This window comes from Electrophorus electricus, chromosome 18 (assembly GCF_013358815.1).
Source record: "Electrophorus electricus isolate fEleEle1 chromosome 18, fEleEle1.pri, whole genome shotgun sequence".
NCBI lineage: Eukaryota > Metazoa > Chordata > Actinopteri > Gymnotiformes > Gymnotidae > Electrophorus > Electrophorus electricus.
This window is the reverse complement of record NC_049552.1, coordinates 347,501-372,500: the sequence shown is the minus strand read 5'-3', so window position 1 is coordinate 372,500 and position 25,000 is coordinate 347,501. Positions and strand designations below refer to the sequence as shown.

The 25,000-nt window shown below is 44.2% G+C and overlaps 5 protein-coding genes across 7 annotated transcripts in view; 4 read left to right on the top strand and 1 right to left on the bottom strand.

Annotated features, from left to right (window-relative positions):
- The window catches only part of cabp1a (calcium binding protein 1a), an 11,235-nt gene extending 8,813 nt beyond the window's left edge, over positions 1-2,422 (top strand). Inside the window, exons 6-7 of the mRNA XM_027022022.2 lie at positions 1-59; positions 688-2,422. The exon at positions 1-59 is cut by the window's left edge and continues 14 nt beyond it. Of these exons, the coding sequence (XP_026877823.2) occupies positions 1-59; positions 688-713 (85 nt within the window). The 3' untranslated portion in view covers positions 714-2,422. The remainder of the gene's footprint in view (positions 60-687) is intronic.
- Positions 2,423-4,253: 1,831 nt separating this feature from the next.
- On the top strand, positions 4,254-10,780 carry mlec (malectin). Of its 2 annotated transcripts, none has more exons than XM_027022010.2 (5): positions 4,254-4,926; positions 6,008-6,186; positions 6,568-6,744; positions 7,283-7,340; positions 7,478-10,780. In XM_027022010.2, exons 1-5 carry the CDS (start codon positions 4,722-4,724, stop codon positions 7,720-7,722), a joined length of 864 nt encoding a protein of 287 aa, XP_026877811.1. In that variant the 5' UTR covers positions 4,254-4,721; the 3' UTR covers positions 7,723-10,780. The 2 variants fall into 2 exon arrangements, with proteins under 2 accessions (XP_026877811.1, XP_026877813.1); XM_027022012.2 differs by lacking the exon at positions 4,254-4,926 and adding an exon at positions 4,933-5,830.
- A 233-nt stretch (positions 10,781-11,013) lies between these two features.
- unc119.1 (unc-119 homolog 1) lies at positions 11,014-17,929 on the top strand. The gene is made up of 5 exons (XM_027022020.2): positions 11,014-11,303; positions 13,107-13,220; positions 13,459-13,567; positions 14,207-14,379; positions 15,023-17,929. Exons 1-5 carry the CDS (start codon positions 11,087-11,089, stop codon positions 15,133-15,135), a joined length of 726 nt encoding a protein of 241 aa, XP_026877821.2. The 5' UTR covers positions 11,014-11,086; the 3' UTR covers positions 15,136-17,929.
- Positions 17,930-18,077: 148 nt separating this feature from the next.
- c18h12orf43 (chromosome 18 C12orf43 homolog) lies at positions 18,078-20,820 on the top strand. The gene is made up of 7 exons (XM_027022014.2): positions 18,078-18,132; positions 18,650-18,748; positions 19,259-19,289; positions 19,540-19,638; positions 19,756-19,829; positions 20,011-20,104; positions 20,307-20,820. The coding sequence occupies exons 2-7, from the start codon at positions 18,652-18,654 to the stop codon at positions 20,635-20,637; spliced, it is 726 nt and encodes a 241-aa protein (XP_026877815.2). The 5' UTR covers positions 18,078-18,132; positions 18,650-18,651; the 3' UTR covers positions 20,638-20,820.
- A 103-nt stretch (positions 20,821-20,923) lies between these two features.
- Positions 20,924-25,000, bottom strand: part of hnf1a (HNF1 homeobox a) — an 8,542-nt gene continuing 4,465 nt past the window's right edge. The window contains exons 5-11 of one of the 2 annotated variants that reach the window (XM_035536371.1): positions 23,915-24,117; positions 23,513-23,664; positions 22,772-22,907; positions 22,501-22,689; positions 22,211-22,326; positions 21,986-22,070; positions 20,924-21,425 (exon numbers count right to left, since the gene is read on the bottom strand). In XM_035536371.1, the coding sequence (XP_035392264.1) occupies positions 21,292-21,425; positions 21,986-22,070; positions 22,211-22,326; positions 22,501-22,689; positions 22,772-22,907; positions 23,513-23,664; positions 23,915-24,117 (1,015 nt within the window). In that variant the 3' untranslated portion in view covers positions 20,924-21,291. The remainder of the gene's footprint in view (positions 21,426-21,985; positions 22,071-22,210; positions 22,327-22,500; positions 22,690-22,771; positions 22,908-23,512; positions 23,665-23,914; positions 24,118-25,000) is intronic. The other variant, XM_035536373.1, reaches the window with a different exon arrangement.

Sequence of the window (25,000 nt, the reverse complement as noted above, 5' to 3'; positions counted from 1 at the left end):
CCTGGAGGACATTGTGAAAGACGTTGACCTGAATGGTGATGGACGAGTAGATTTCGAGGGTAAGCATAGTTACAGTGATTACAGTCTTGCACAGTTGCAGTGACTACAGCCATGCACAGTTACAGTGACTACAGCATTGCAGAGTTACGGTGATTACAGCATTGCACAGATGTGGTGACTACAGTCATGCACAGTTACATTGATTACATCCATTTACAGTTCCAGTGATTAACCATACACAGTTCCAGTGATTACAGCCATGCACAGATATGGAGAATACAGCCATGCACAGTTATGGTGACTACAGCCATGCACAGATATGGTGAATACAGCCATGCACAGTTATGGTGATTACAGTCATGCAAATCTTAACAGCTTCTTAAGGGCTTGAGTTACTTCACTACTAAAAAATAAAGCAAAGTGTGAAACTACTTACCATTAAACTAATAACAGATGGGTCACTGGGATTGGACAGTGTGAATAGATAGGTTGCTGGGATTGGACAGTTTGAACAGCCAGTCATTGGGATTGGACAGTGTGAAAGGATGGGTCACTGGGATTGGATGGTCTGAATGGACAGTTGTTGGGATTGGATGTCCTGAATGGAGGGGTTGCTGGGATTGGACGGTCACACAGGAGAGGCTAATGTCTCATAGTTTGGTCTCTCTCTCTCTCTCTCTTCTGTAGAGTTTGTGCGGATGATGTCTCGATGAAGGAGGTGGAGGTCCCTAGGGTGACTGCAGATCGAGTGATGAGACACTCTACTGCCTCCTGCTGGCTAGAGGTGATAGGCCAAAGGAATAGAAGGAGACTAAAGCATTTTATACATGCAAAACCTTTCTGGTTGTGCAAAATGAATAAGATGGTTTATGATTGGTGGAGGTGTTTGTCAGGCTCTAATTACTGATCATCTCACTGGAAAACCTCCTGCATGTCAGAGCTTTAGGGGGTGTAGCCCTGAGAATATATAACTACTGTAACACATACCCCAGTGAGATGGGGCATTCATTTACAAACATGTCAACTGGAATTTCAACAATTCACACACACACACACACACACACACACACACACACACACACACACACACACACGCACACACACACACACACACACACACACGCGTACAAATGAAGTGGATAGTTTAGGTTCAGAACTTGCTTGATTCCCCTAATTAACTCAAACCAGCAGAATTAATTAGGGAACTCAACAAAACATCAGCGCTTTACTCTCTGACCTTAAACATACACACCACTAACACACACACACACACACACACACACACACACACACACACACACACACACACTTCCACATTGTAGCTGAGTGTTTCTGCACTTTCGACCCTGAGAAGACAATAGTGTCTTTTGTCTGTGTATGTTGAAGGGATCAAATGTTCTCTTACTTAATTATGGCAATATTGTGTCTTAATATGTGGTGTCCTGTGTGTGTGTGTGTGTGTGTGTGTGTGTGTGTGTGTGTGTGTGTAGGAGAGAGAATGTATTGTTTAAAATCACATTCTGTGATGGTTTACATCAAGACTTACTGTATTCACTGTCGTAGTCAGATCAGTTACCTATCACTCATTACATCTCAGAACTCTTATCCCATTGGCAACCAGAATGAAGCGTTTTAACACAGCTGTTTACAAGTGATATTTAGCATTTAGAGTGTCTACGATTTTAGATATGCTTGTCCATGATTATCAGACCTGCCAGAATCACAGGGTGTGCCTTTACAAATCTGTCTAGCAGGACGAGGCCCTTCGCTCCTCATTCCAACACTCTCAAACAGGCAGTTCTCTTAGCTGCTGGGAGTGCCGCCAGCTTCCCTCAGTACAAAGATATCAGTCCACAACCAGTCTGATCTCTCTGAACATGGGAAGGAGTTTCAAAAATGATGGACAGTTCATTGCTGTCTAGACAAACCTGAAATTCCTCTCCACCATCACTGTAGCCTATTGGAGGTTGTGCTGGAGTCACACTGGCTCTCGTGAAACACAGTGATATTTCAGGGGAACAGAGTTTGGCCTGTATTTACAGACCTTTTAGCCACAACAAATCACAACCTCACCAAGACGCTGAAAACTCACAATGTCATTTAATGTGTCTTTTGTTGTCCATGTCTGACTGAACTGTGACACATTGTTATATTGTCATATATTGTTGTAGAAATGTAACCTGTTAAATTTCTTGCATGCCAAAAAGAAAGTTCCTCTGCACTCAATTGTAAGATAGTGATTTTAATAAATGATAGTAAATAAAATAAGATACACAATTTCTAAGTTTCATAATGCATTGTAATTCGACATTTAATTATTAGCTTACATTGTCCCCAGAGTTCAAATCTGAGGTGTCCAAAAATAGTGAGGCTACACAGAACGTTTTGAGCGAGCTGAGTCAACGCTGTAAGACCTAACGAACTGAAGTTTATGCAAGAGATGTTCGAAACATCCAACCGCGAGGACGACTCTCTCCGGAGCGGAATGTTGGAGTTGCCATGGCAACGGGCTCTCTCATCCGGATCCAGACGGGACAGAACTGTTTTGCTACTTCGTTTCATATTGCAGATTCGAAAAGGTCAAACTGGCACCACCTTGTGGTTATAGCATAGATCAGGTATATTTATTTTTAGAGGTTTAATTGATAGGCGTAAGCGTTTCATACACAAAGCAAACTATACTAACGAAATAATGACATTATACTGATCCCGACAGCGCTTCAGTAAATTTTGGATTATGGCCATAAATCTATTTAGACAAAAATATGTCCTTACATAAATAAGTCGGAAACTTAGTTGCCTGAAATAAATACAGAGAATATATAGAGAAAATCAGCACTCAAGCTCCAAACCGGACTAACCCAACGAAACATTTAAAGTTGCGAGTTCCGTCACTATAAGAACTCATTTATCCAGAATGCAACGCGGCGCTGCGTTGGACTGATATGATTGGACATGTCTGTGTGCCGCACTGACATGGTTATTTATGACTGGTTACTTAGTATTTGTAGTTGTTAAATACAATGTATAATGTTGTTTCTTTACGTTTTAATCTCTCCGAAGACTCACTTCCCGTAGTGGATGGTCTGCAATATTCAACAACGATTGAAAATACTAAAAGGTTTTCTTTGATCTGCTGAGGTTGAACCGTTTTAGGGAAGTTTGTGTTTGCACATGAGACGCATAAACGATTGAATTCGTGCTGTTCATATTCCAAAAATAAACTCATTGGAGGTTGACATATTGTGAAGATACGCAGTAATCGTACATGTGGCGTCGACAGAGTGCGCTGAAAAGAAGTGCACATTCGTTATTTGTCGTCAAGAGCCAGTGAACATGACTACCGCTTTCACTGAACAGCAGTTAAAGTCCACCAAACTTGATAGGAGCGGCCCTAGTGGCAGTACATCGCAATTACACCCCACACTCACACTTCACGAGAGCTGTGCTTTAGTATAAAGCTTCATATTTGATTGTATTTGTGCTTTAGTTTAAATCTTGTTCATATTTGAGTTTATTTGTGGTTTATTTTTAGTTTTTTATCTGAACGAATATGTGTTTGCGTGAGCCCTTTATTCTGTGTGTGCGTTTTGACACGGACTAAAAGTGTATGTGTGAGTGTTTCAGTTTAAAACCTCGGGGCTACGAGTTAGAATGACTGAATGACCACAGCAATGCGAGATAAACTAACATTAAAAGAAGCCCCATTCCTTTGTAATATATTGCATTGTAAGACATACATGGAACTGCCTTATCAGCTTGGGAAGAACATGACATTTTCAACATTTGTATGAAACTAAAGTGTTTTCTGCTGACAGTGTAACGCTTTACAGACTAAAGCCTAGTTTTACACTGAATAGAAAACCTCTAAAACATTCTCATACGATAACACACTATCAATATTTGGATCTGGCTTGCGGTACTCAAATTGAACTCTACATGAAGACAGAAATTTCAGAGTGCTTTATTCGCCGCTGCAATTTCTCACACTGGAAAGGTCTTTTGTCACACGGCGGCTGACGCACTACCGGAAGTGCATGAGACTGATCTGTGCGGAAGTGAAAGTTGACTCGCTGGTTTACCTCGTTGGTTTGCTCTGATTCGACAGTTTCCTCGTCTTCGTCATGAGTACAGCCGTTGGCCAATGGACCAGTCGAACGGGTTATCTTGTTTCTGTGATTGGCTTAACGTTGCAGTGTCCCGCCCATTGTTACGCAGCCATCATGCTAGGCCGTAGCGTGGCCCCGCCCCGCCAGCGCTGCGGCCCTGAATGGACTCTGAGCGCGCGGCGCTGCCACTCAACGGTTCTCTAGAAACCCTGAAGTGACTACACAGCGCGCGACACGGATCCGGTCTGCGTGCCAGTGAATGTCCCCGCGGAGCGGACGCTTTGATAGCCTGAGTTACCCGGGGATCCCTGCACCTCGAGGGCTCGGCTCGCTCGTTCGCGTTACCGTCGATGACAGCAGGAGGAAGTGTGTCCCTGCTCGCGCCCAGGCGGATGTCCCCGACAGGGACAGTGCGCGCCGAGTGTTGAGTCCTGCTGGACCTCAGGAGCGCTTGGCTGATCTGGGGTTTCGCGAGCTGGGCATGGTGATAGGAGCGTTTCTATAGCTACTGCCCGGTACCGTGCGTGTTTCCCCCGCTCGCTCTCTTTATTCCTCACCACTAGTTTTGCTTCCAGCGCGTGCTGCTTCCTCGCTTTGTGCGTGCTCGTGGCTATGCGGCCGGTAACGCTACCGCGCTCTGCCCGGTTGGTCGTGGCGGCGCTGTCGCTGCTACTGGCCGCGCGGTGTCGCGCGGACAGTGGAAGCACGAGCCTCGCAGAGCGGGTGATCTGGGCAGTGAATTCGGGCGGGGACGCGCATACAGACGTGCACGGGGTCCAGTACAGAAAGGACCCTCTGGAGGGGAGAGTTGGGAAAGGTGAGTCCAGCCGGCTTGGTCTGCCACGAGCTAACCTGCCCCGCGTGCTCCCGCGAGCTCCCGCGAGACTGTGGACACTATAATTAGCTTGCATGTGTGACTGCGACCAGGATTGAACGATAATTGTGTGTCCAGAGTTTCAGCTGTAACATTTTTGCTGTGGTGATTGAACTGGCATTGTAACTGATACATGTGTAGTCATATAGGTTACACAGCGCGCGCTCTAATGTGCGACAGCCACAGTTTGGTGTAGCAGCTGTTAGGTATCGCAGTTTTGTTCCGGGACCACCATCACTAGTCAGATCAGAGGGCGCGTGGCCTGCTGTCGTTTATTTGTTTGTCAGATATTTTGAAGAAAGTCAGGCCACGTTTTCAGTGATTTACAGTGTAGGAGTTAATCTGGCCATTCTGGTTAAACTTGGTCCAGGACCAAAATGAACACTACATGGAGCAAAGCCAGCAAGCGTGCATGCGGAGCTGGGCTGCACGTGCGGCTGTGAACCTGCACGTTTGTGTAAAGGGCAGAACTGTGATGCACGCGGCCCGGGTGAAGTACCGACACTGCAGTCCGTGCACCGCACTGCTTCTGGAAAACTCCACAGTAGCATTGGCTGTCAACCCGACCGGAAAAGTTCCGTGACACCAGCTAACTATAAAATTCATGTGCACTGTGGTTGAGGCTAATGAAAGAACGAGGATAATTGGTTGATAAAATTGCAGTTTTTTTTTTTTAAAGCCTTGAAAAAATCCAGAATCCTTGTGAACCCCCTGAAATTCTGTAACGTGTAGTGCAGTACCTTCCTTTGCCGGCAGAGGGCAATGCAGCAGATAAAGACCGTTGAGGATGTCAGGAAGTTGTTGTAAGCAGAGAGCTGCCAATTCTCACTTCCTCTGATGAGATATGGTTAGTGTGTGCATTCCTTACACGCTAACTGTGCTCACTCTACACACTCCCTACACACGTCCTGCGTTTTAAGGTGTAATATAACTGTGACACCATGGTATTTTATATTTAGCCTCACAACAACAGACATATACGGGTAAAAAAGTGTCAAGTGATTGTAGTTGTTCCTCCTTTCAGCGTCGGATTATGGGATGCGCTTGCCAATCCTGCGCTCCAGTCCAGAGGATCAGGTCCTGTACCAGACGGAGCGTTACAACGAGGACACGTTTGGCTATGAGGTTCCGGTCCGAGACGAGGGAGAATACATCCTCGTTCTGAAATTCGCTGAAGTCTACTTCGCCCAGTCACAGCAGAAGGTATAATCTGACACCTTTAATGCTCGCATACACAGACACTGTTATTATAACCGCATACATTTGCATAATTGCATATATTTAATTTTGGAAATAATTATACTGATATGTCATATTGGTTCATACACTACCTCATTTGCAATTCTTATTAACTTGTACAGATCAACACTGCAAAACTTCATTTTAAATGTCTGGTTCTCTCATATTGTTTTGCATATGTAGTGCCAGGAGAACAGCCCATCACCCAAACACAGTGCCATGGTAGTGCTTCCTAACCCTAGTCCTGACCATTGGGCCAGGTTTAACCCTCAGGGTTCGCCCTCGGCCTAACGTTGATTTTAACACCCCTCTTCCTTCACTGCTGTCTGTCTTGTTTGCTCTCAGGTGTTTGACGTTCGTTTGAACGGCCATGTGGTGGTGAAGGATCTGGACATTTTTGACCGCGTAGGCCACAGTACAGCTCATGATGAGATTGTGCCCTTCTCCATAAAGAGGGGAAAACTGAGTGTCCAGGGTGAGGTTTCCACCTTCAACGGCAAACTCACTGTGGACTTCATAAAGGTGATGCCTCCCTACCAGTTAGGTGCACTGGGTTCTAAGGAATCTCACAGGAAAAACCAGTTAGCTTGGCTGGTCAATTGCCAAAGAAATTTTCATGAGTTGTTAAAGAGCACAAAGTTTTTAACGATCACATTTCTATGTGGGTGGGTGTGTTTCCTGTTTATAAGCCACTGAATACTTCTCTGTTTTCTGCAGTGCTCTAATGTTGTGTAAGTCTACAGTATACTGTTATCTCCAGCATCCCTGCACTCTGGCTTTCTCTTTTACTCGAAAGCAAAGTACTAAAACCCCTAAGGGTTAGGGGTCAGGGTTAGGCTTTTCTGGTTATGTTAAAAACCCATAAAGGTTTAAAGAGCTGTTGATTCCTCCCTGGTAGGTCTGTGAGCAGTAGCGTTCCTCTTACAGTTGCCTGTAATGTGTATTTACTTGTATTCCTATATGCTGGCCAGCCTGACTCTCTTGCATATTTGGGGTGTGAACATGTGCATGTTTCTGTTCCTGCCGGACTGCTAACCCTCTCTTTCATGTGTCCATACAGGGTTACTATGACAACCCTAAGGTATGCGCTCTGTACGTGATGAAAGGGAAGCCAGAAGGTGAGTGTGTTGTTTTTGTTTTTTTTAAACGTGTTTAACTAGTCTAATGGCGTATGATGTCTTAAACATATTGAAGGGATTATTCTGGGATTATTCTCTCTGTTTTACTCAACCTCTTTCGGCTGTCTGTCCCTCAGACGTGCCAAAGCTGCAGCCGCACCCCGGACTGGAGAAGCGAGATGAAGAAGAGGAAGAGGAGGAGGACGCTGAGACAAGCGAAGACAGCGTGAAGAAGAGTGCGTCCACTGCTCCCAAGAACCCAGTGCGGTCGGGCCCACGCACGCCCAACCCCTACGCAGCCGATAACAGCAGTCTGATGTTCCCCATCCTGGTGGCATTTGGGGTCTTCATCCCCACACTCTTCTGCCTCTGTCGCTTATGAGAGGGGAGGGGGCACAGCAGACTCTGCAGGGGTGGGGGAGTGCTACAGACAGGCCTGGACATGGGGACAGACAGACAGGAGAGCATCAGAGAAGCAGAGAGACAGAGATTAAGAGCGTTTAAGAGGTCATGGCAGGTCTTACATGTCTCTCTCGTCCAGGGAGACTTTAGAGCTGTTTTATTTATTAGTGTGTTTGTGCACATGTTTAACACATGTGCTCTTTGAAAGCAGTATGCTCAGTGCTGATTGTGCAGAGACCCACCCACCCACCCATGACAGGAATGACCACTTTGCAGTCCAGGTTTGGCTGGTCCAGCAGGAATAGACTCAGAGCAGAACACTGCTTGTGATTGGCTGCCCCATTTATTGAGTGTTCCTATTGGTCCAGAAATGGCCAGACATGAGGAACAGGTTTGTCTCATCTATATCCCTGATATGCAGGGCTAACCAGACAGCCTGGAGCATTGGAAGTGTGTGTGTGCAAGTGTGTGTGTGTGTGTGTGTGTGTGTGTGTGTGTGTGTCCCCTTTCTCCTTGCAGCCGTTGCCTAGCCCCCATCCTCCACAGCATGTTAGCTACACACTGTCACTTCCTCTGTGGGCCAAGCAGAGTAAACCATGAGCAATTGAGTTTGAAGGTTGGTGTGTGTTTGTCTGGGGTATTTTGTTTTTGCTGCATTTAGGTGTGAAGTGCACTAGTAATGCATCTCATTCATCATTTGATTACCAAGAAAAATAGATTGATCTCTGTCACTGGACTGCGACTCTGCTGAGCTAAAGCAGGTTGACACTATAAGGATTAGGGCAAAATGATTGTGATTTAACCCTGGTTAAGACAACCAGGGTTAAATCATCTATACCTGTGATAATTTAGTGCAGGATGCCATAGCCCCATGCTGCAAAAAACAAAACAACAATAACAAAACAAAAACAAAGATGCCCTTTGAGTGGTAGACCCCCAACACCACGGGATTTTTGAGTGTTAGACCCCCAACACCACGGGATTGTTTCAGGATTTTGGCAGCTATCCATAATGAATCATTTGTGTTCTAGTTTATAGTTTCGTTGCTGTTTGTTTTCTTGTTGGGTTTGTTTTCTCAGTCACAGGTTCATGGTGAGGGTTGGAGTTGTCCTGTGGCGTAACCTCTTTAGAGGGGAGCTCTGCCAGGTGCTTGGTGATCCTGTGTGTGTGATCAGTGCCGTTAGCTGTCGGGTCATTACCATTACAGGCAGCTAATCAAGAGTTCTGATCAAGTGCGAGCATTTCTGTCTGTGGTGTCTTGTGTTTTCTTTGATGCTTGTCCTCCTGATCTGGAGTGTTGTCCTGGCAGTAGAAGCTATTGCCTTTCTCTACACGCAAGCTTGCAGGCCTTTTTACAATCTCACCAAAGATCTTTGATTTGGTTTGTTTTAGTGGTGTTTGCGCAGACAGCAGTGACTGATGTTGGCTAGGCCTACCACACGGTGGAGAGTTGCTGGTGCTCTGATGAAGACCTTCCCTCTGTTAGCAGCACATGGACGCATCTCCATGTCCTGGAAAACAGACACATGAGAAAGTCAGAACTACTACAGTGTTGGCAGATTTTCACAACTCTGAGGTTTCTCTACGTTTCTCAATGATTTCTCCTTTTTGATGCCATGGTTACAGTATCAGTTGTGTGGTGCTTGTCTCATTTCTGTCCAGCATCACTCTCAATCATTCGCGCTCTGTCAGTCTGTCTCACGTTTCTCACCTGGTGAGTGTAGTTCTTGTTTTGTGCTGTGATATCCCCAGGCCAGTGCTCTTCCTGGTGAAGTGTTCAGTAGCTCCGTTTGTGTGTTGTCATTCCTGGTCTGGGTGGCCATTCTCCGGACTGGGATTGTGGTGGATCCCTGAGAAAGGTCAGATGGATGTCAGCTCTGGGGAGATCCACGAGGACCCTGGGTAGGGTTCTATATTGTAGGGGGTTTAGCTCTGTCCTCAATTGATTGGGCGGGGTGGGGGGTGGGTTTGGTTATCCTTGCCTAGATCTCGTCCTTGTCCTTGTTAACAAAATTTTAGGAACAATCAAAGAACCACCTTGTCATTTATTAGAGGGAAGCTCTATAACCCTAACCCTAGCTCTATGAGAATTGGCGCCAAATCATCTTTTCTTTGTTTTGCTTTACACTGTGTTGGGTGTGTGGGTGGGTGCATAAGGTACTAGGTCACACTAATGATTGTGTGCCATACGGTTATTGTTGTCCTCGTTGTTGATTTGGATGTCTGGGTGTGTGATGGCTAGCCAGAGCTCTGTGGAGAGGCCGTGCTCTGGGAGGCCGTTGTGTAGGTCAGACGAGCGCACCCACTGATGGCCAGAGATAACGAGTATCATTACCTGATTTAAGTTCCTTTATATATATTTTATAATTTAAGCAAATGGAAAAACGGATTGACAATGAGGTGATGTTTGTTTTGTTTTAAAAGTAGTTGCGTTTTCCTCAGGATCTTTCATTTACTTTGCATTTTACAGTGGGATTATTAGTGGATTTTTATTTTTTTTTGCACTGCTGGCTGTTATTTTAAAAGCATTGTTGTTGTTTTTTTCTTTGTCATCTGGTGTTTTGGGTTAATCCCATGTTACCTTGATTTGGAACAGTCGCATGTGCTTTACTTTTCTCCTTTGTGTTGTGTGACTACCATTTTGCATGTTTTTTTTTTTTTTTTTAATTTTTTAAATATAAAACCTTGCTTTTGTCTTTGCCGAAACTACCATTGGCACTTTCTTACCAAATACACATCTTCTGATCCAGCCAAAGACCTGCCTTCACGCATATTGGTACGCATTAGACGCATGAGGTCTGCACCACTGGCCGCCTGCGTGTACAGAGATGGACATCATGTCTGGACGTCGTGGCTGCTCCTCTGCTGTAATACCTGTCCCTCTCTTCTCTCCCTCTCTTACCTTCATCTGATGAAAACATGGAAACTGGTGCCCACATCTTACAGGTGAAGGCGCTACACTGCAGTCTGCAGGGAAATGACTTCTGAAGAACTGCACTCATGCTGTTTCTTTTTAATAAATGTGATATTTTATCTAAGACGGTTGTGTGGATGATTCTTATGCTGAACACTGGCGTGAACAGACTGATCTTGCTGAGTGTTCAGAGTCCGCAGTGAGCTGTGATGTCGGAACTGAACGGTCCAAGTTTAGTTACCCAGATTAGACCAGGAAGCAAATACGGAGAACAGTGGTATCCATAGCAACGTCCGAACATGTCCAGCCAATCACGAGCGAGTCCCTCCGGCGTAGTTTCTCCATAGTGACGCGAGACGCCATCTTAAATTGAGTGGGTCTCGAGCTTAACAGCAACGTAGCCCGCGCTCCAAACAAAAAGACTATAAACATGAGTAGTCAGAGCTCGCGAAACGAAACGTCAGCCGCGGTGAACGGGCAGGAGCCCGCCGCAGGTTCGAGAGAGCGGAAACACGGTGGAGGTGTTCTGAAGAGACTGAAATCCCGCCGGAATCCCGAGCGGCGGCCCGTGACGGAGGACGAGCTCCGCGCGGTCGGGAAAAACATCACTCCGGAGGAAGTTTTGGGGCTTCGCGCAGTCACTCGCGGTAAGACCGCGGATTCATTGGGTTTGTTCTCGTTTGTCTGTTTGTTTTTAGTAGCAAAACGCTTCAATATCCTAGAATGTGTCCGTTCGGGAATATGACTGACTTTGTTACATTAACAAACACGCTAGCTAGCGTGCTCTCCTCGTGAAGTTATCCAGTGGTTGCTAGGATTCAGCAATCAAAATGCAGTGAGAAGTTCCACTACGAGGCTCTATATAATCACATATATAACCACTTATATAACTATATAACCATCTATATAACTATATAATCACCCGTATAACTATATAACCACCTGTATAACTATATAATCACCCGTATAACTACATAACCACCTGTATAACTATATAATCACCCGTATAACTATATAACCACTTATATAACTATATAATCACCCGTATAACTATATAACCACTTATATAACTATATAATCACCCGTATAACTATATAACCACCTATATAACTATATGATCACCCATATAACCACCCGTATAACTATATAACCACCTATATAACTATATAATCACCCGTATAACTATATATAACCACCTGTATAACTATATAACCACCTGCATAACTATATAATCACCCGTATAACTATATAACCACCTATATAACTATATAACCACCCGTATAACTATATATAACCACCTGTATAACTATATAATCACCTGTATAACTATATATAACCACCTGTATAACTATATAATCACCCGTATAACTATATAACCACCTATATAACTACCTATATAACTATATAATCACCCGTATAACTATATAACCACCTGTATAACTATATAATCACCCGTATAACTATATAACCACTTATATAACTATATAATCACCCGTATAACTATATAACCACTTATATAACTATATAATCACCCGTATAACTATATAACCACTTATATAACTATATAATCACCCGTATAACTATATAACCACCTATATAACTATATGATCACCCATATAACCACCCGTATAACTATATAACCACCTATATAACTATATAATCACCCGTATAACTATATATAACCACCTGTATAACTATATAACCACCTGCATAACTATATAATCACCCGTATAACTATATAACCACCTATATAACTATATAACCACCCGTATAACTATATATAACCACCTGTATAACTATATAATCACCTGTATAACTATATATAACCACCTGTATAACTATATAATCACCCGTATAACTATATAACCACCTATATAACTACCTATATAACTATATAATCACCCGTATAACTATATAACCACCTGTATAACTATATATAATCACCTCTATAACTATACATAACTCGTATAACTATAACCACCTGTATAACTATATATAATCACATATATAACTATATATAGTCACATATATAACTACATATAATCACCCATATAACTATAAAATCACATAACTATATAAAATCAACCATATAACTATATATAATCACATAACTATATAAAATCACTCATATAACTATATAATCACCTATATTACTATATATAACCAGCTGCCACGTTACTATTTTTCATCGAGGTATTGTTCAGGTGACAAAAAGTTAGCAAAAATTTCTGTAACGTCTCCGCGTTCTTTATGGAGACTGTAGTCTCCAGACTAGGAGATTAGCAGCTACAAGTATTTGATTCTGGAGTTTGTGTGAAATACAATAGCTAAGGGATAATTATATCATGAGATGTGTTTCAAACTTGCAGTCAAACTAAGTTCCAATCCTTGCAATTTGAGTTTTTTCTTTTTACTTGATTCTTAATGAATTGTATATTCTTTATCCACAGATTATCTTTGCAAACCTGAAGACAATGTGTACAACATTGATTTCACACGCTTCAAGATCAGGGACCTGGAGACAGGCACAGTGCTGTTTGAGATTGCAAAGCCCCCTCACTGCGGTGGGTTACCCTGTCATGACCTCAGTTACGTTTTAGCTGGGAATTCATGGTTTAGAATAATGTAGAATGAACCAAATTCACCTACAGAACCATCTAGAAACCCTTTGACAGTCACTGTGCTGAGAGATAGTGGTGCAGCATATCCAACATGGTTGTGTGACGTGCTCAGGTGCTCTGCTGAACTGGAGGACGGTAAACTCTGTCCCTTCCTCATGTGTGTCCCTCCTCTTCCTGTCAGATCTGGACGAAGAGGATGAGGAGAGTGTGGATGTGAATACCAGTGCAGGCCGCTTTGTTCGCTACCAGTTCACACCAGCGTTTCTCAAGCTACGCACAGTTGGTGCCACGTAAGCCCACAAATCCAGGATCCCACAAACCCATAATACCACAGATCCAGGAACCCACAAATCCTGGGTCCCACAAACTGACAATACTACGAATCCGGGAGCACACAATACCACAAATCCAGGAACCCATGTCTCCACATAAGCCTGTGAAGCAGGCTGTAGTTTGCTCTGCCCCTTGTACCCAGTGATCAGCTGCTGCTTTTCACAGGAAGGGGGATCTGACTGCAGTGTCTTCATGGTCTTGTTTTGGCCTCTGCTGATGGGTAGTGATGGTTCTGAATGGTGGTGGAAATCTGGATGTTGGTGATGGTTCTTGATGGTGGTGGTGGTGGTGGAGATCTGGGGGGTGTTCAGCCCCTTTCTTTGGCTGTGTCTCTCAGGCTATTAGCCGAACTCCACTGATGGCTAAATCATGAGTGGGCTAAACTTGGGTTACTTAGAAGCATCTGTAAACTGTGAGATAAAAGTGTCATCTAAAAGCATTGCTACTGAAAGAATGATTCACTTATTCTCCATCCTGCAGAGATCGTGACTGAACTTTGAATAGATGACTTTGTGATGGGGGGTGGGGGTTGTTTATTTACTGAGTGCTTAGTGATTATGTCCGGTCTACAGCACTGTCCTGTCTGTGTGTTGCAGCGTGGAGTTCACTGTAGGAGAAAAGCCAGTCAACAGCTTCCGAATGATCGAGAGGCATTACTTCCAGGACCGCCTCCTGAAGAACTTTGACTTTGACTTTGGCTTCTGTATCCCCAACAGCCGCAACACTTGCGAGCATATCTACGAGTTTCCTCAGCTCCCGGAGGACCTCAGTAAGGCTTCGTGTTTCTGACATCCACAAATGTGCTGACTGCAACACTTATTTGTAGTATGCAAAAAGTGTCTAGAGTATCTTTTGAGACTGACAAGCAATGAAGTGTAGAAAACGTGATGCTAAAGGACAAAATAAATCATGTTGTGTTCAGGAAGTAATGAAATGACTCCTGAGCTGCTGTCACTGCTGTTGTAGCTGAGTTAGGATCACAGAAATGCTGCCCTGGTCTAACTCTCAATACAGCCATGTGAAAGGAGGTACTACCAGAACGTTTAGATATGGAGGATGTAGTCCAAATGAATGGAACTATATTGTATGGTAGTGAAGAGAGTTATATCCCTGCAGTGTGTTGGTGTGGTCTTAGTTGGTAAGTGAAGTGTATGATTATGAATACCAAAGGGACCAGGATTATAGCCTTCCTATCCCACACCAGTGGTCTTTATATGAATATGCACATACATTGGCATGGCAATGTGTAATAAGAGTTTTATAAGAATAACATTTATGTTAGTGTTAGTTCACAGTATCCCCCCATCTTACGGGAGGATTAAAGATTAAAGTCTCTTTGTGTGTTGTGGGAGTGTGTGTGTGTGTTGGCAAGTATTTGTATGTTTGTTTGCTAATTGTGTGTCTCTGTGCAGTTTGTCAGATGGTGGAACATCCGTATGAGACTCGCTCAGACAGTTTTTACTTCGTGGACAACAAACTCATCATGCACAACAAAGCAGACTACGCGTACAATGGAGGCCAGTAATACTAGGAGTAGAGTGTGTGTGCATGCGTGTGTGTCACCTGCTCTAACTGGAACAGGTGTTTCTCCCTCCTCTCTGTCCTCCCCTACTCTCCCCACACATTTTATTTTTACCTCACACCTACCAGTGTGTGGGAGCACTACTAACACCAACTTCCTAAGAGCTTGTCATCTTAGAGTTTCCGTTCACTTGTTCAGGTCACCAGGTCATTTCTCAGTGTGAACACACCTGTGTGGTTCAGCACATCTTTAGCATAGACTCTGTTTCTGGTTGGTGTGTAAAGATTGGATAGGTTTTTTTTCATGTTGTGTTTTTAGTGTTGTAAGAAACACTAGTCACCAGTCACCTGACTATGCTGTATGGTGTGCATGCCTGCTTTTGGACAGCGTCATGCTGGTTACGTGGATGACATCACTGATGATATCACTGACATGCTGCAGCAGGACAGCAGCACCAGTTTTCATGTGTTCAATATTTCAATGAACAAATCCCCGTATCAGACCTGCCCTACCTGCCCTTGTATCAGACCTGCCCTACCTGCCCCCTCTCCAGATGAGAACCAAGTTAATGCTGCTTTTTAAAGCCCTCCAGTCACGCGATAGCCCTGAACTCCGTCACTGTTTCACTAGGGTTAGGGTTTCTTTCTGTTTCACTGCTCTGTTCTTTGTAGGCCCCTCTGTCTTTATTTTATGTGTTACCTATTTTTGGATTGGAAGTTTAATCTCAGTAATGGAGTTGTAGTTACTGTGGATGTACGCGTGCTGTATAACGATGCTGAGTGGTTTTAAAGTGTTCTGGGTGATGACCACAAGCAGTCAGTGGTCCGTCTGTCTCTGAAGGGTCTGAGGGTCCCACTGTCACACACAGCTGTCTGCTCTTCCACTGCTGAGGTTGTTCTCAGCAGTGGTGGTGTGTGTCGGTATTGCTTCCTTTCTCTTCCAGAGGACAGTGCTGTCCTAAACTCACCTTAGACACGGTCCTAAAGCTCACCTCAGGCAGTGTCCTAAAGCTCACCTTAGACACAGTCCTAAACTCACCTCAGACACTGTCCTAAAGCTCACCTCAGACACTGTCCTAAACTCACCTCAGACACTGTCCTAAAGCTCACCTCACACACTGTCCTAAACTCACCTCAGACATTGTCCTAAAACTCACCTTAGATACAGTCCTAAACTCACCTCAGACACTGTCCTAAAGTTCACCTCAGACGCGGGCCTAAACCCTGGAAGCCAGAGAGTTCAAACCAAGAATCATGTCTGCTTTGGTTCACTCTGACATCTCTAAAAGCAAGCCAGGGTTGAGTTCTGTGGGCACTGTGATAGCAGAGCAAACGTTGCATCAAACACTATAGATGATTCTGACAATACAGTGAGGGAAAACTGGGCCCTGGTCATTTGCTAATTGTTTAATAAAGACATTCTTCTGTTTTCACAGCAGGCTTGCAGCCTACAGGTGTGAAGATGCCATCGAGTTACACAGACATGGTCTAATGGTCACAGACATAATGCCTAGAGTAGTTCCTCTAGCAGCCAGTCATAATACCCAAAGAAATTGCTCTAGCAGCCAATCATAATGCCCAGAGTAGTTGCTCTAGCAGCCAATCATAATGCCCAAAGTAGTTGCTCTAGCATTGGGGGTGTGGCTTTACGCGTGGCTTTTACATTATACACTAAAGAGACCCCATGTTTTGTTATATATGTACGTTTTTTGTTTTGTTGTTGTTTCTCAACGTCAGTGGACGCCCCAGTAATGATGCAGTACTACGCTCCTGCTGAAACTGTGCATCACTTATGTTCATTACGATTTAATTTATTGAGATTTTCTCATTCCAGCTTCACATTATTATATTGTTGGTTTCACTAACCCCTCTTAAGTCGTGTTCCTGAAACTATACTGAATGTTCTAATCCTTGAGTTACTGTATAATGGAGTCTTTATCTAATGTGTATTACCTTGTTTATAAATGAAAACGTTTTATGTTTGAAATAAAGTGAGTTAATAATGACTGGTCACCTCTTATTGGTTACTCATAGTCTTTGATCAGTTACAGTGTCATTTTGCCTTAGCTGCCACTTATAAATGTTTTAAGTTTTTTTCTTATTTTATTTTACTTGTATCTTGGTTTATCTAAAGTTTAAACTTGAATGTGTGTGTATGTATTTACAGACACACACACACACACACACCTGTTTCTTTTTCCTGTTTTGATATTGTTGAAGCCTGTATCAGGACTGAACTTTATTACAAAAATCCAGAAGAGATAAAGAAATTATATATTAAACCCAAGGAAAGAACCAGGACGAGGGTTGGAAACAGTCTCGTGTTTTTGTCCTTGATTTGTTAAGAGCTGCACAATAATGACTGTCATGCACCTAGCGAAGGATCCACACAACCCTCTCCAAGCCTCCAACACCTGCCTTCTCACCTGGTTTGCATTCCTGTCATTGGAAACCACTGTCCTGGGTCCTCTTTGCATTTGGCCCAGATGTTCTCTGTTTATAGTTTTGACAAATTGTATTATAGAAAAGTCCAAATTAGGAATGAATTTGTCAGCTTGTGCCTTTTGTGTGAATTCTAGTTGTTTCTAAAATAATGTGAAAATAAAGCATATTTCATTACAAAAATTAATGTTCTTTAGTGTTTGGGTTAATATCTCGGGCTCTAGTGTTTCTGTTAATATCTTGGTAGACATTGGTGTTCTTGCTTGTCGAAGCAGTATATATTCAGAGTTACAAAGGGGCAGTGTACTGTCTCCTCATATTTTTTCTCTTTTTTTAATAAACTATGCTGTAGCAGAGTTGACTGCTTTTTCTGTTTGTTTCTTTCTTCTTCAGTTAATTACTACTATAACGAATGTTCAGTAATGGGCTACATGGGTGTTGAGAGGTTGTGAACGGAATGTTGAAATGACTACAAACCAGAATGCTTCGCCCCCTAGTGGCAGGATTATCAGCCATAGAAGGAGTGTGTTGGGTCGCTCCCATTCCGGGTCTGTTGTAGGTGAGAATTCACATAAATGTAACCAGAGTGAGAGAGGGATTTAATATAATTATAACCAGAGAGAGAGAGAGGAATTTAATATAATAACGAGCGAGAGAGAGAGAGGAATTTAATATAATAACCAGCGAGAGAGAGAGGGACTTAATATAATTATAACCAGAGAGAGAGAGGGACTTAATATAGTTCTAATCAGTGGGAGAGGGATTTCATATAGTTATAACCAGAGTGAGAGGGATTTCATATAATTATAACCAGAGTGAGAGAGAGATTTCATATAATTATAATCAGAGTGAGAGGGACTTTGTATAGTTATAATCAGAGTGAGAGGGACTTTATATAGTTATAATCAGAGTTTCGCATCTGTCTGGTTTGAGGATGAAGGTGTTTCACCAGAAGCGAATCAGCGGATGCTAGTCCTGCTAAGTTAGCAGTTTAGCTAACGGAATTGTACAAAGCTTTAGGTAGCTGGCCAGAGTTAACGGTGTCTTCCTTGGTTTTGTCAACACTATCTCTACAGATATGTCTTCAACTGAAAGTAGTAGCGAAGACGAAAACACGGAGAGGTTCAAAGAGGCTGTGTGGATTTTGGGACCAAGACCCAACGGAGCCAAACGGGGTAACCTAACCAAGCTAACGCTAGCCACGCTATAACGAAAGCGTAGTGAAACTATTAAAGTAAAGATGGTAACATTTTAATGACTCTCACCTAACTAGTGTATTCTAGCATGTTAGGTGAGATATATTATAACATCTGCCATGTGCTATCGCTAGCTGGCTGTGTTCTGCGGACACCGTACTAGCCACTAGGCTAATGGGTGCGTTGTATTAATGTATGGACAGTAGCACCCTCGACGGCCTAAACATTTATGAGACACTTCCGTCCCGTTCATAAACGGGCATATTTACACCCCTGTTGTTGTATGAAGTGATATTACCTGGGACACAAGCTGCTAGGCTGAGTGTTGCAGCCAAGATCTAACACGAACAGACGAGCAGTACTCACAGGAGGTGAACCGTTTCTGATAAACGTGGTTGGTGTGTTTACACAGCTTGGTCTTGGGTGGCCAAGCTAGCTGCGTTCATCACTCAGTCTTCTGTAGTCTAATCTGTAGGTCTTTATTCACAGGTCCAGACACGCATGCTCAAGTGAGTAAGAGGTAAGCTGTACAGGAAACTGGAGACTTACAGATCTGGATTCGAAATGTGTGTGTATATGTGTATATATATGTGTATATGTGTATGTATGTGTATATATATATATATATATATATATATATATATATATATATATATATATATATATATATATATATACATACATACACACACACACACACACACACACACACACACACACACACATATATTTGAAACCTATCAGTCTCTGATAAACAAATGTGCCAACAGAGTGGATGTGAGTGAACACGAGCACGATGGCAACGAGCTCCAGACGACGCCAGAGTTCCGCCGTCACGTCGCCAGGAAGCTGGCAGTCATGTTGGACAGGTGGAGGCCAGACAGCACCTAACTGTTAATGTCAGAAATGTCATTAGATTTGTGAGTTTGGTTCCGTCTGCCTCTGTGCGAGTTGTCCTGCCTTAAGACTGTTTTGCCGTCATACAGCTTTGTCACAGAAGTGAGCTCAGGGACTCCAGAACCTGAGCCATGTGAGAACGCCCACCATGGAGACGATGCAGGTGACTTCTGACCTCTAGACTCGAGTACAAATCTACTAATTTAATCATGTTTAAAGCCAATTTGTGTGAATGATAGGCAGCCATAGAAATTGTCCAGAACAGGTTTTTGAAAACAAAAACAAAAAGCCTCTTTTGACAGGTTGAATGTTTTTAATAAGTTACTTGTCCTTCCTGTGTAAAGGGTTCCGACTGTTCTCTACATCACTTCCTGGAAGATGGTGGAAGGAGCAGACCCCACCGCTGCCCCCTAAACGCCCCCCTGCCCCCAGCTCCAGGTACTCCTGCACTGTCACACCCAGATCTAATGACCAGAGGTCTTTCACAGATATGATTATTGTTTTTATCTGAACAGGGTAACTTGGACAACTCATCACTTACTAGTTACATACTATCTGATTCAAACTCACTCAACCTCCTGACCTTCCTTCCTCCTCCTTTCTCTTTCTCTCCATCTCGCTCCCTCGCTCCCTCCCTCAGTGATAGTGACAGTGAGATGGAGCTGAGACTGAGAGAAGCAGCCGTGTGCGTATCGGATCTCCTGTCCTTCTCCACAGAGAAAGCGCAGGAGACAGGAGAGACAGAGGAAGGCACCAAGGACAGTGCTGGCCCTGTGATGAAGAAGAGGAAGAGGAAGAGGAAGACAGGTCCCACTGAGGAGAGACAGGAAGAGGAGTCTTTATCAAAGGCTGATGGAGCCATCGTTCATAAGCAAAGCACGAGTCAGGAACAGGGCTCAGAGGAACACGTACTGAAGAGAAGAAAGAAGAAGTCAAAGATCAAAAGATTAGATGTTGGAGGGCAAAACTGAGGATGGTTTCATATTCTGGTTTGGTTTCTGGGTGTTCGTTTGAGCTGTTTTTTTTCTCTGTTGCCAACAGCAGATATTGACTGAGCTTTTTAAGCAACTGCTGTTCCTGTTTTGATATTTTATTGTGTAAACTACACCAGAAAAATGCACTGTTTCTCAATTAAAGTCTTTTGTTCTTTTTGAGAGCAAAGTGTCTTGTGGGATTTCAAACTGTTGCCACAAAAACAGATGTTGCTTATATTTTGGTTGGGGTCAGGTGTAGGTTTAGGGTTGGGGTTAGACTCCTCTCACTGAATGCAATCAATCAAGACACTTTTAGGAGAGGTACTCCCCTAATCCTCAATCATGCTTAGGTTTAGGACTAACCTGAATATTCATGGTTAGGCTTAGGACTAACCCTAACACTCATGGTAACAGCTGTCTGTTGTAGCTGCTGCAGTCATACACCTTGAAACATATTTTGAACTTCATTCTGTCATGAGCACTGGGCTTCAAACTAAATCCTTGTGCCATCGTCATCCATAGAGATCTGGAAGCTCCTGGCAGACGTATCAGTGAATCCCACTTTACACACACACACACAAAGACATCAAGCCTCAATCTGCTGAGTCCCCTGCCTACTAGGCATTAATGGTATTTTGGTGGTGGCTGCTGCTATTGTGTGGTAGAGACCATCTGTGCTGGGATGTAGGGGTCGATATTTGGCGGTGGGGATGTGAGCAGGTGGACAGTATTGTGCGTGTCGCTGGCCTGGGTCTGGGAGTAAAGTTCCAAGCCACCTGAGGACACTGAACAGGGTGCAGAGAAAGAGACAGAGATTACAGAATTAGTGCTGAGAGCTGCTGGAGCATGTCCCAGAGCTGTTCTGTTCTGTCCTGGTCTCTGTGATCTGACTCATGTCCCAGAGCTGTTCTGTTCTGGTCTGGTCTCTGTGATCTGACTCATGTCCCAGAGCTGTTCTGTTCTGCCCTGGTCTCTGTGATCTGACTCATGTCCCAGAGCTGTTCTGTTCTGCCCTGGTCTCTGTGATCTGACTCATGTCCCAGAGCTGTTCTGTTCTGCCCTGGTCTCTGTGATCTGACTCATGTCCCAGAGCTGTTCTGTTCTGCCCTGGTCTCTGTGATCTGACTCATGTCCTAGAGCTGTTCTGTTCTTCCCTGGTCTCTGTGATCTGACTCATTTGGAGTCTCAGGCCTGGTTCTTCTACATGTTGTCTGAGTTATATATGGGTCTTTAAAGTTACTAAAAATGTGTTGCTATGGACATTTAGGGATTTTGTGTATGACCAAGCCAACATGCAGTGTGTGTGTGCTGGACAAGTAAAGACAGCAATATATGGACATGTCACCTGGTACAGGAGAGCTGGACTGCAGGTGTAATGACTCCTCCTGGATGGGTGTGTGTGTGTGCTCCTCAGGATCCGAACTCAGAGTCTGACATGCACACACACACACACACAGGGCATTAGAGCTGCAGAATTTCCTGTTGTCTATTCTGGTTTGTATGTGAAGATGACACTAACACTTTGCACTTGTCTGTTTGCTGTAAAGAGAATCTCAGAACTCAGACCAACCTGTCGAACTGTAGTGAGGCTGGTGAGAGTTCCTATACTGTTGCTATCAGCAATGACCATAGCCTGAGACAGGAGACTGGAGGGCGCATATGAGGCCAGATCTGTTTTACCATACACTGACGCACACACGCACGCACGCACACACGCACACACACACACACACACACACACACACATCTGTATTCAGTTTCTTAGTTCACTTTTAAAACACCTGCTGATCTCATTCTGTTCCTTTAGGTACTTTATATCTGTTTCTGATAAAAACCTGGCCAGCACGTCAGACATCTTACTGTGGTAGGGCATCTGTGCCATGGTGGCCATGAAGGAGCTGGGTGGGATGGGGCCCTGCAGCGGCTGCGCGATTGGCTGTGGAGGTGAAGCGTGTAGCTGCTGCTGGAAGGAGATTGGCTGAAGTGTGGTGAACCCGCCTCCGACGTTGTTGATTACAGGAACCGCCTGCGGCTGAGTGGGTGTGAGACCTACAGCACCAAAATACACCAGCCCATCAGTCAATCAAAACAATCAGATAAAAACACTGTGTGTGTGGTGGGGGGGGGGCACCTATTAGCAGAGAGGAGTCTCCTATGCTCATGACACTGGGTAAGGTGGCCATAATGAGTCCCTGTGTTGAAGAGCTGGAGACGCCATGCAAGGAGGTGAAGGTACTGACAGGGGGCAGAGGGCCTCCACCCGAAACCTGATGGAGGAGGCAGTGAATGAAGTGCATCTTAATATAACAGTAATACTGTCTGCCACATCTGAGGTTTCCAATCCAGTCCTGAAATCTGCTGATTACCTGGAGAATGCATATCACCTGCCCTAGACCTGTATACAGGCTGTACTATGTAGTGTTGTGTTATGTAGTGTTGTATAGTGTTGTATTGTGTAGTGTTCTGTTATGTAGTGCTGCAATGTATAGTGCTGTGTAGTGTTGTGTAGTGCTGTGTAGTGTTGTTTTGTGTAGTACTGTACTGTGTAGTGTTGTGTAGTGTAGCGCTGTGTGGTGTAGTGTTGTGTAGTTTGTAGTTGTGTTGGTTTGTGTTGTGTAGTGCTGTGCTGTGTCATGCTGTGTTGTGTAGTGCTGTGTAGTGTAGTGTTGTGTTGTTTTGTGCTGTGGTGTGTAGTGCTGTGCTGTGTTGTGCTGTGCAGTGTTGTGTTGTGTAGTGCTGTGTAGTGTAGTGTTGTGTTGTTTTGTGCTGTGGTGTGTAGTGCTGTGCTGTGTTGTGCTGTGCAGTGTTGTGTTGTGTAGTGCTGTGTAGTGTTGTGTAGTGCTGTGTTGTGTTGTGCTGCAGTGAAGCTCACTGGTTTGTGGTGTGGTGTGTCCAGTAGTGTATGACTGGGCTCCAGCTGGACTGGACTGTTTTCCAGGTGATCCTCACTGGTCCTGTCTCCTTCACCACTACTGCGCACTACCCCTAAGCCCTCACAAACTACAGGCTGAGGAAACTTCACACCTGTTTCAGGAACCAAAAAAAAAAAGACACATAGGAAACAGGAAAAATGACAAAGCAGATTAGTGTTTGTGTGTGTGTGTGTGTGTTGGTGTGTGTGTGTGTGTGTGTGTGAGTGTGCGTGCGCACACGTGCTGTAAAATGAACCCTTGTTTGTGTGTGTGTGTGAGTGTGTGTGTGTGTGTGTGTGTGTGTGTGTGTGTGTGTGTGTGTGTGTGTGTGTGTGCTTTAAAGAAGACCCTTGCAGGGTTACCTTGTGTGGGGCTGAATGGAAGCGTCTGTACAGGGCCGGATGCTGATTGGCTGCTGTAAGGTGTGTCGAGGGCGAGTTTGTGTCGGAAAGCCTCTTCTTTACGCCGATTGGCAAACCAGTTGTAGACACGCACTTCTGTGACAAGGTTCGAGCCCAGCCCAGCCAGCTGTGATGGAGACACTCCCCTCTGCAAGCACTCTGCTCTGAAACACACACACGCATGCACACACACATGCACACAGGCACACACGCACACACAGGCACACGCACGCATGCACATAAACATACACACACACAGCGACACACACACATGCAGGGTTTAGCAGTGTTTTGTGCAGGGCTGCTATCTTCTCTCTGTCTCCCTAACTCTCTGGCTTCTTTTCCTCCTCTCTGCTCAGAAACTCCTGACTTCCAGTAATCCGACTACATGTACGCTGGTTCTCATCCCTTCCGCTCTGTTCCCGACAATCTCAATAGATCTGCTTCCTTTCATCTGCTTATCCTCTGGACATGTACTAGCTGTGTTCAAAGCCTCCAGGGAGGTACCAAGCCTTCAGAAGGCCACACTCGACAGCTCCAATATAACCAACTACAGACTGGTATCACTTCTCTCTTCCCTCTCAAAAGCCATTGAGTGAGCAGTTTATAATCAATTATCTATTTTCCTCACCCAGAACCAGCTGCATGATCCTAATCAATCTGGCTACAAACCGGCACATTCTACAGAAACAGCCCTCATAGCAGTGATGGAGAAAGTTCATCCTGCTAAAGCTGCCAAATTGTCATCTGTCTTGATTCTTCTGGACCTTTTGGCAGCCTTTGACCCAGTAAACCACAACATTCCCCTCTCTGTTCTCCCCAGCCATGTGTGACAGGCTCTGCATGGAGATGGTTTCAGTCCTATATGAAGGGACGGGATCCATGTCCAATCCAAGTAGACTCTCCACTGGTGTTCCACAAGGCTCAGTATTGGGCCGCCTTTTCTTCTCTTTGTATACTCATTCTCTTGGTGATGGAATATCTTGTCATGGTTTGTCCTACCACTGCTATGCTGATGACACTCAATTATTTCTTTCTTTCCCACCC

What these genes read in the sequence shown, in the direction of transcription:
- mlec (XM_027022010.2), top strand. Translation starts at nt 4,722, where the DNA reads ATGCGGCCGGTAACGCTACCGCGCTCTGCCCGGTTGGTCGTGGCGGCG. An exon ending in GGAGGGGAGAGTTGGGAAAG is followed by an intron (nt 4,927 to 6,007) that starts GTGAGTCCAGCC and finishes TCCTCCTTTCAG; the next exon opens with CGTCGGATTATGGGATGCGC. An exon ending in TCGCCCAGTCACAGCAGAAG is followed by an intron (nt 6,187 to 6,567) that starts GTATAATCTGAC and finishes GTTTGCTCTCAG; the next exon opens with GTGTTTGACGTTCGTTTGAA.
- unc119.1 (XM_027022020.2), top strand. Translation starts at nt 11,087, where the DNA reads ATGAGTAGTCAGAGCTCGCGAAACGAAACGTCAGCCGCGGTGAACGGG. An exon ending in GCTTCGCGCAGTCACTCGCG is followed by an intron (nt 11,304 to 13,106) that starts GTAAGACCGCGG and finishes CTTTATCCACAG; the next exon opens with ATTATCTTTGCAAACCTGAA. An exon ending in CTACGCACAGTTGGTGCCAC is followed by an intron (nt 13,568 to 14,206) that starts GTAAGCCCACAA and finishes TGTGTGTTGCAG; the next exon opens with CGTGGAGTTCACTGTAGGAG.
- c18h12orf43 (XM_027022014.2), top strand. Translation starts at nt 18,652, where the DNA reads ATGTCTTCAACTGAAAGTAGTAGCGAAGACGAAAACACGGAGAGGTTC. An exon ending in ACCCAACGGAGCCAAACGGG is followed by an intron (nt 18,749 to 19,258) that starts GTAACCTAACCA and finishes CTTTATTCACAG; the next exon opens with GTCCAGACACGCATGCTCAA. An exon ending in CCACCATGGAGACGATGCAG is followed by an intron (nt 19,830 to 20,010) that starts GTGACTTCTGAC and finishes TCCTGTGTAAAG; the next exon opens with GGTTCCGACTGTTCTCTACA.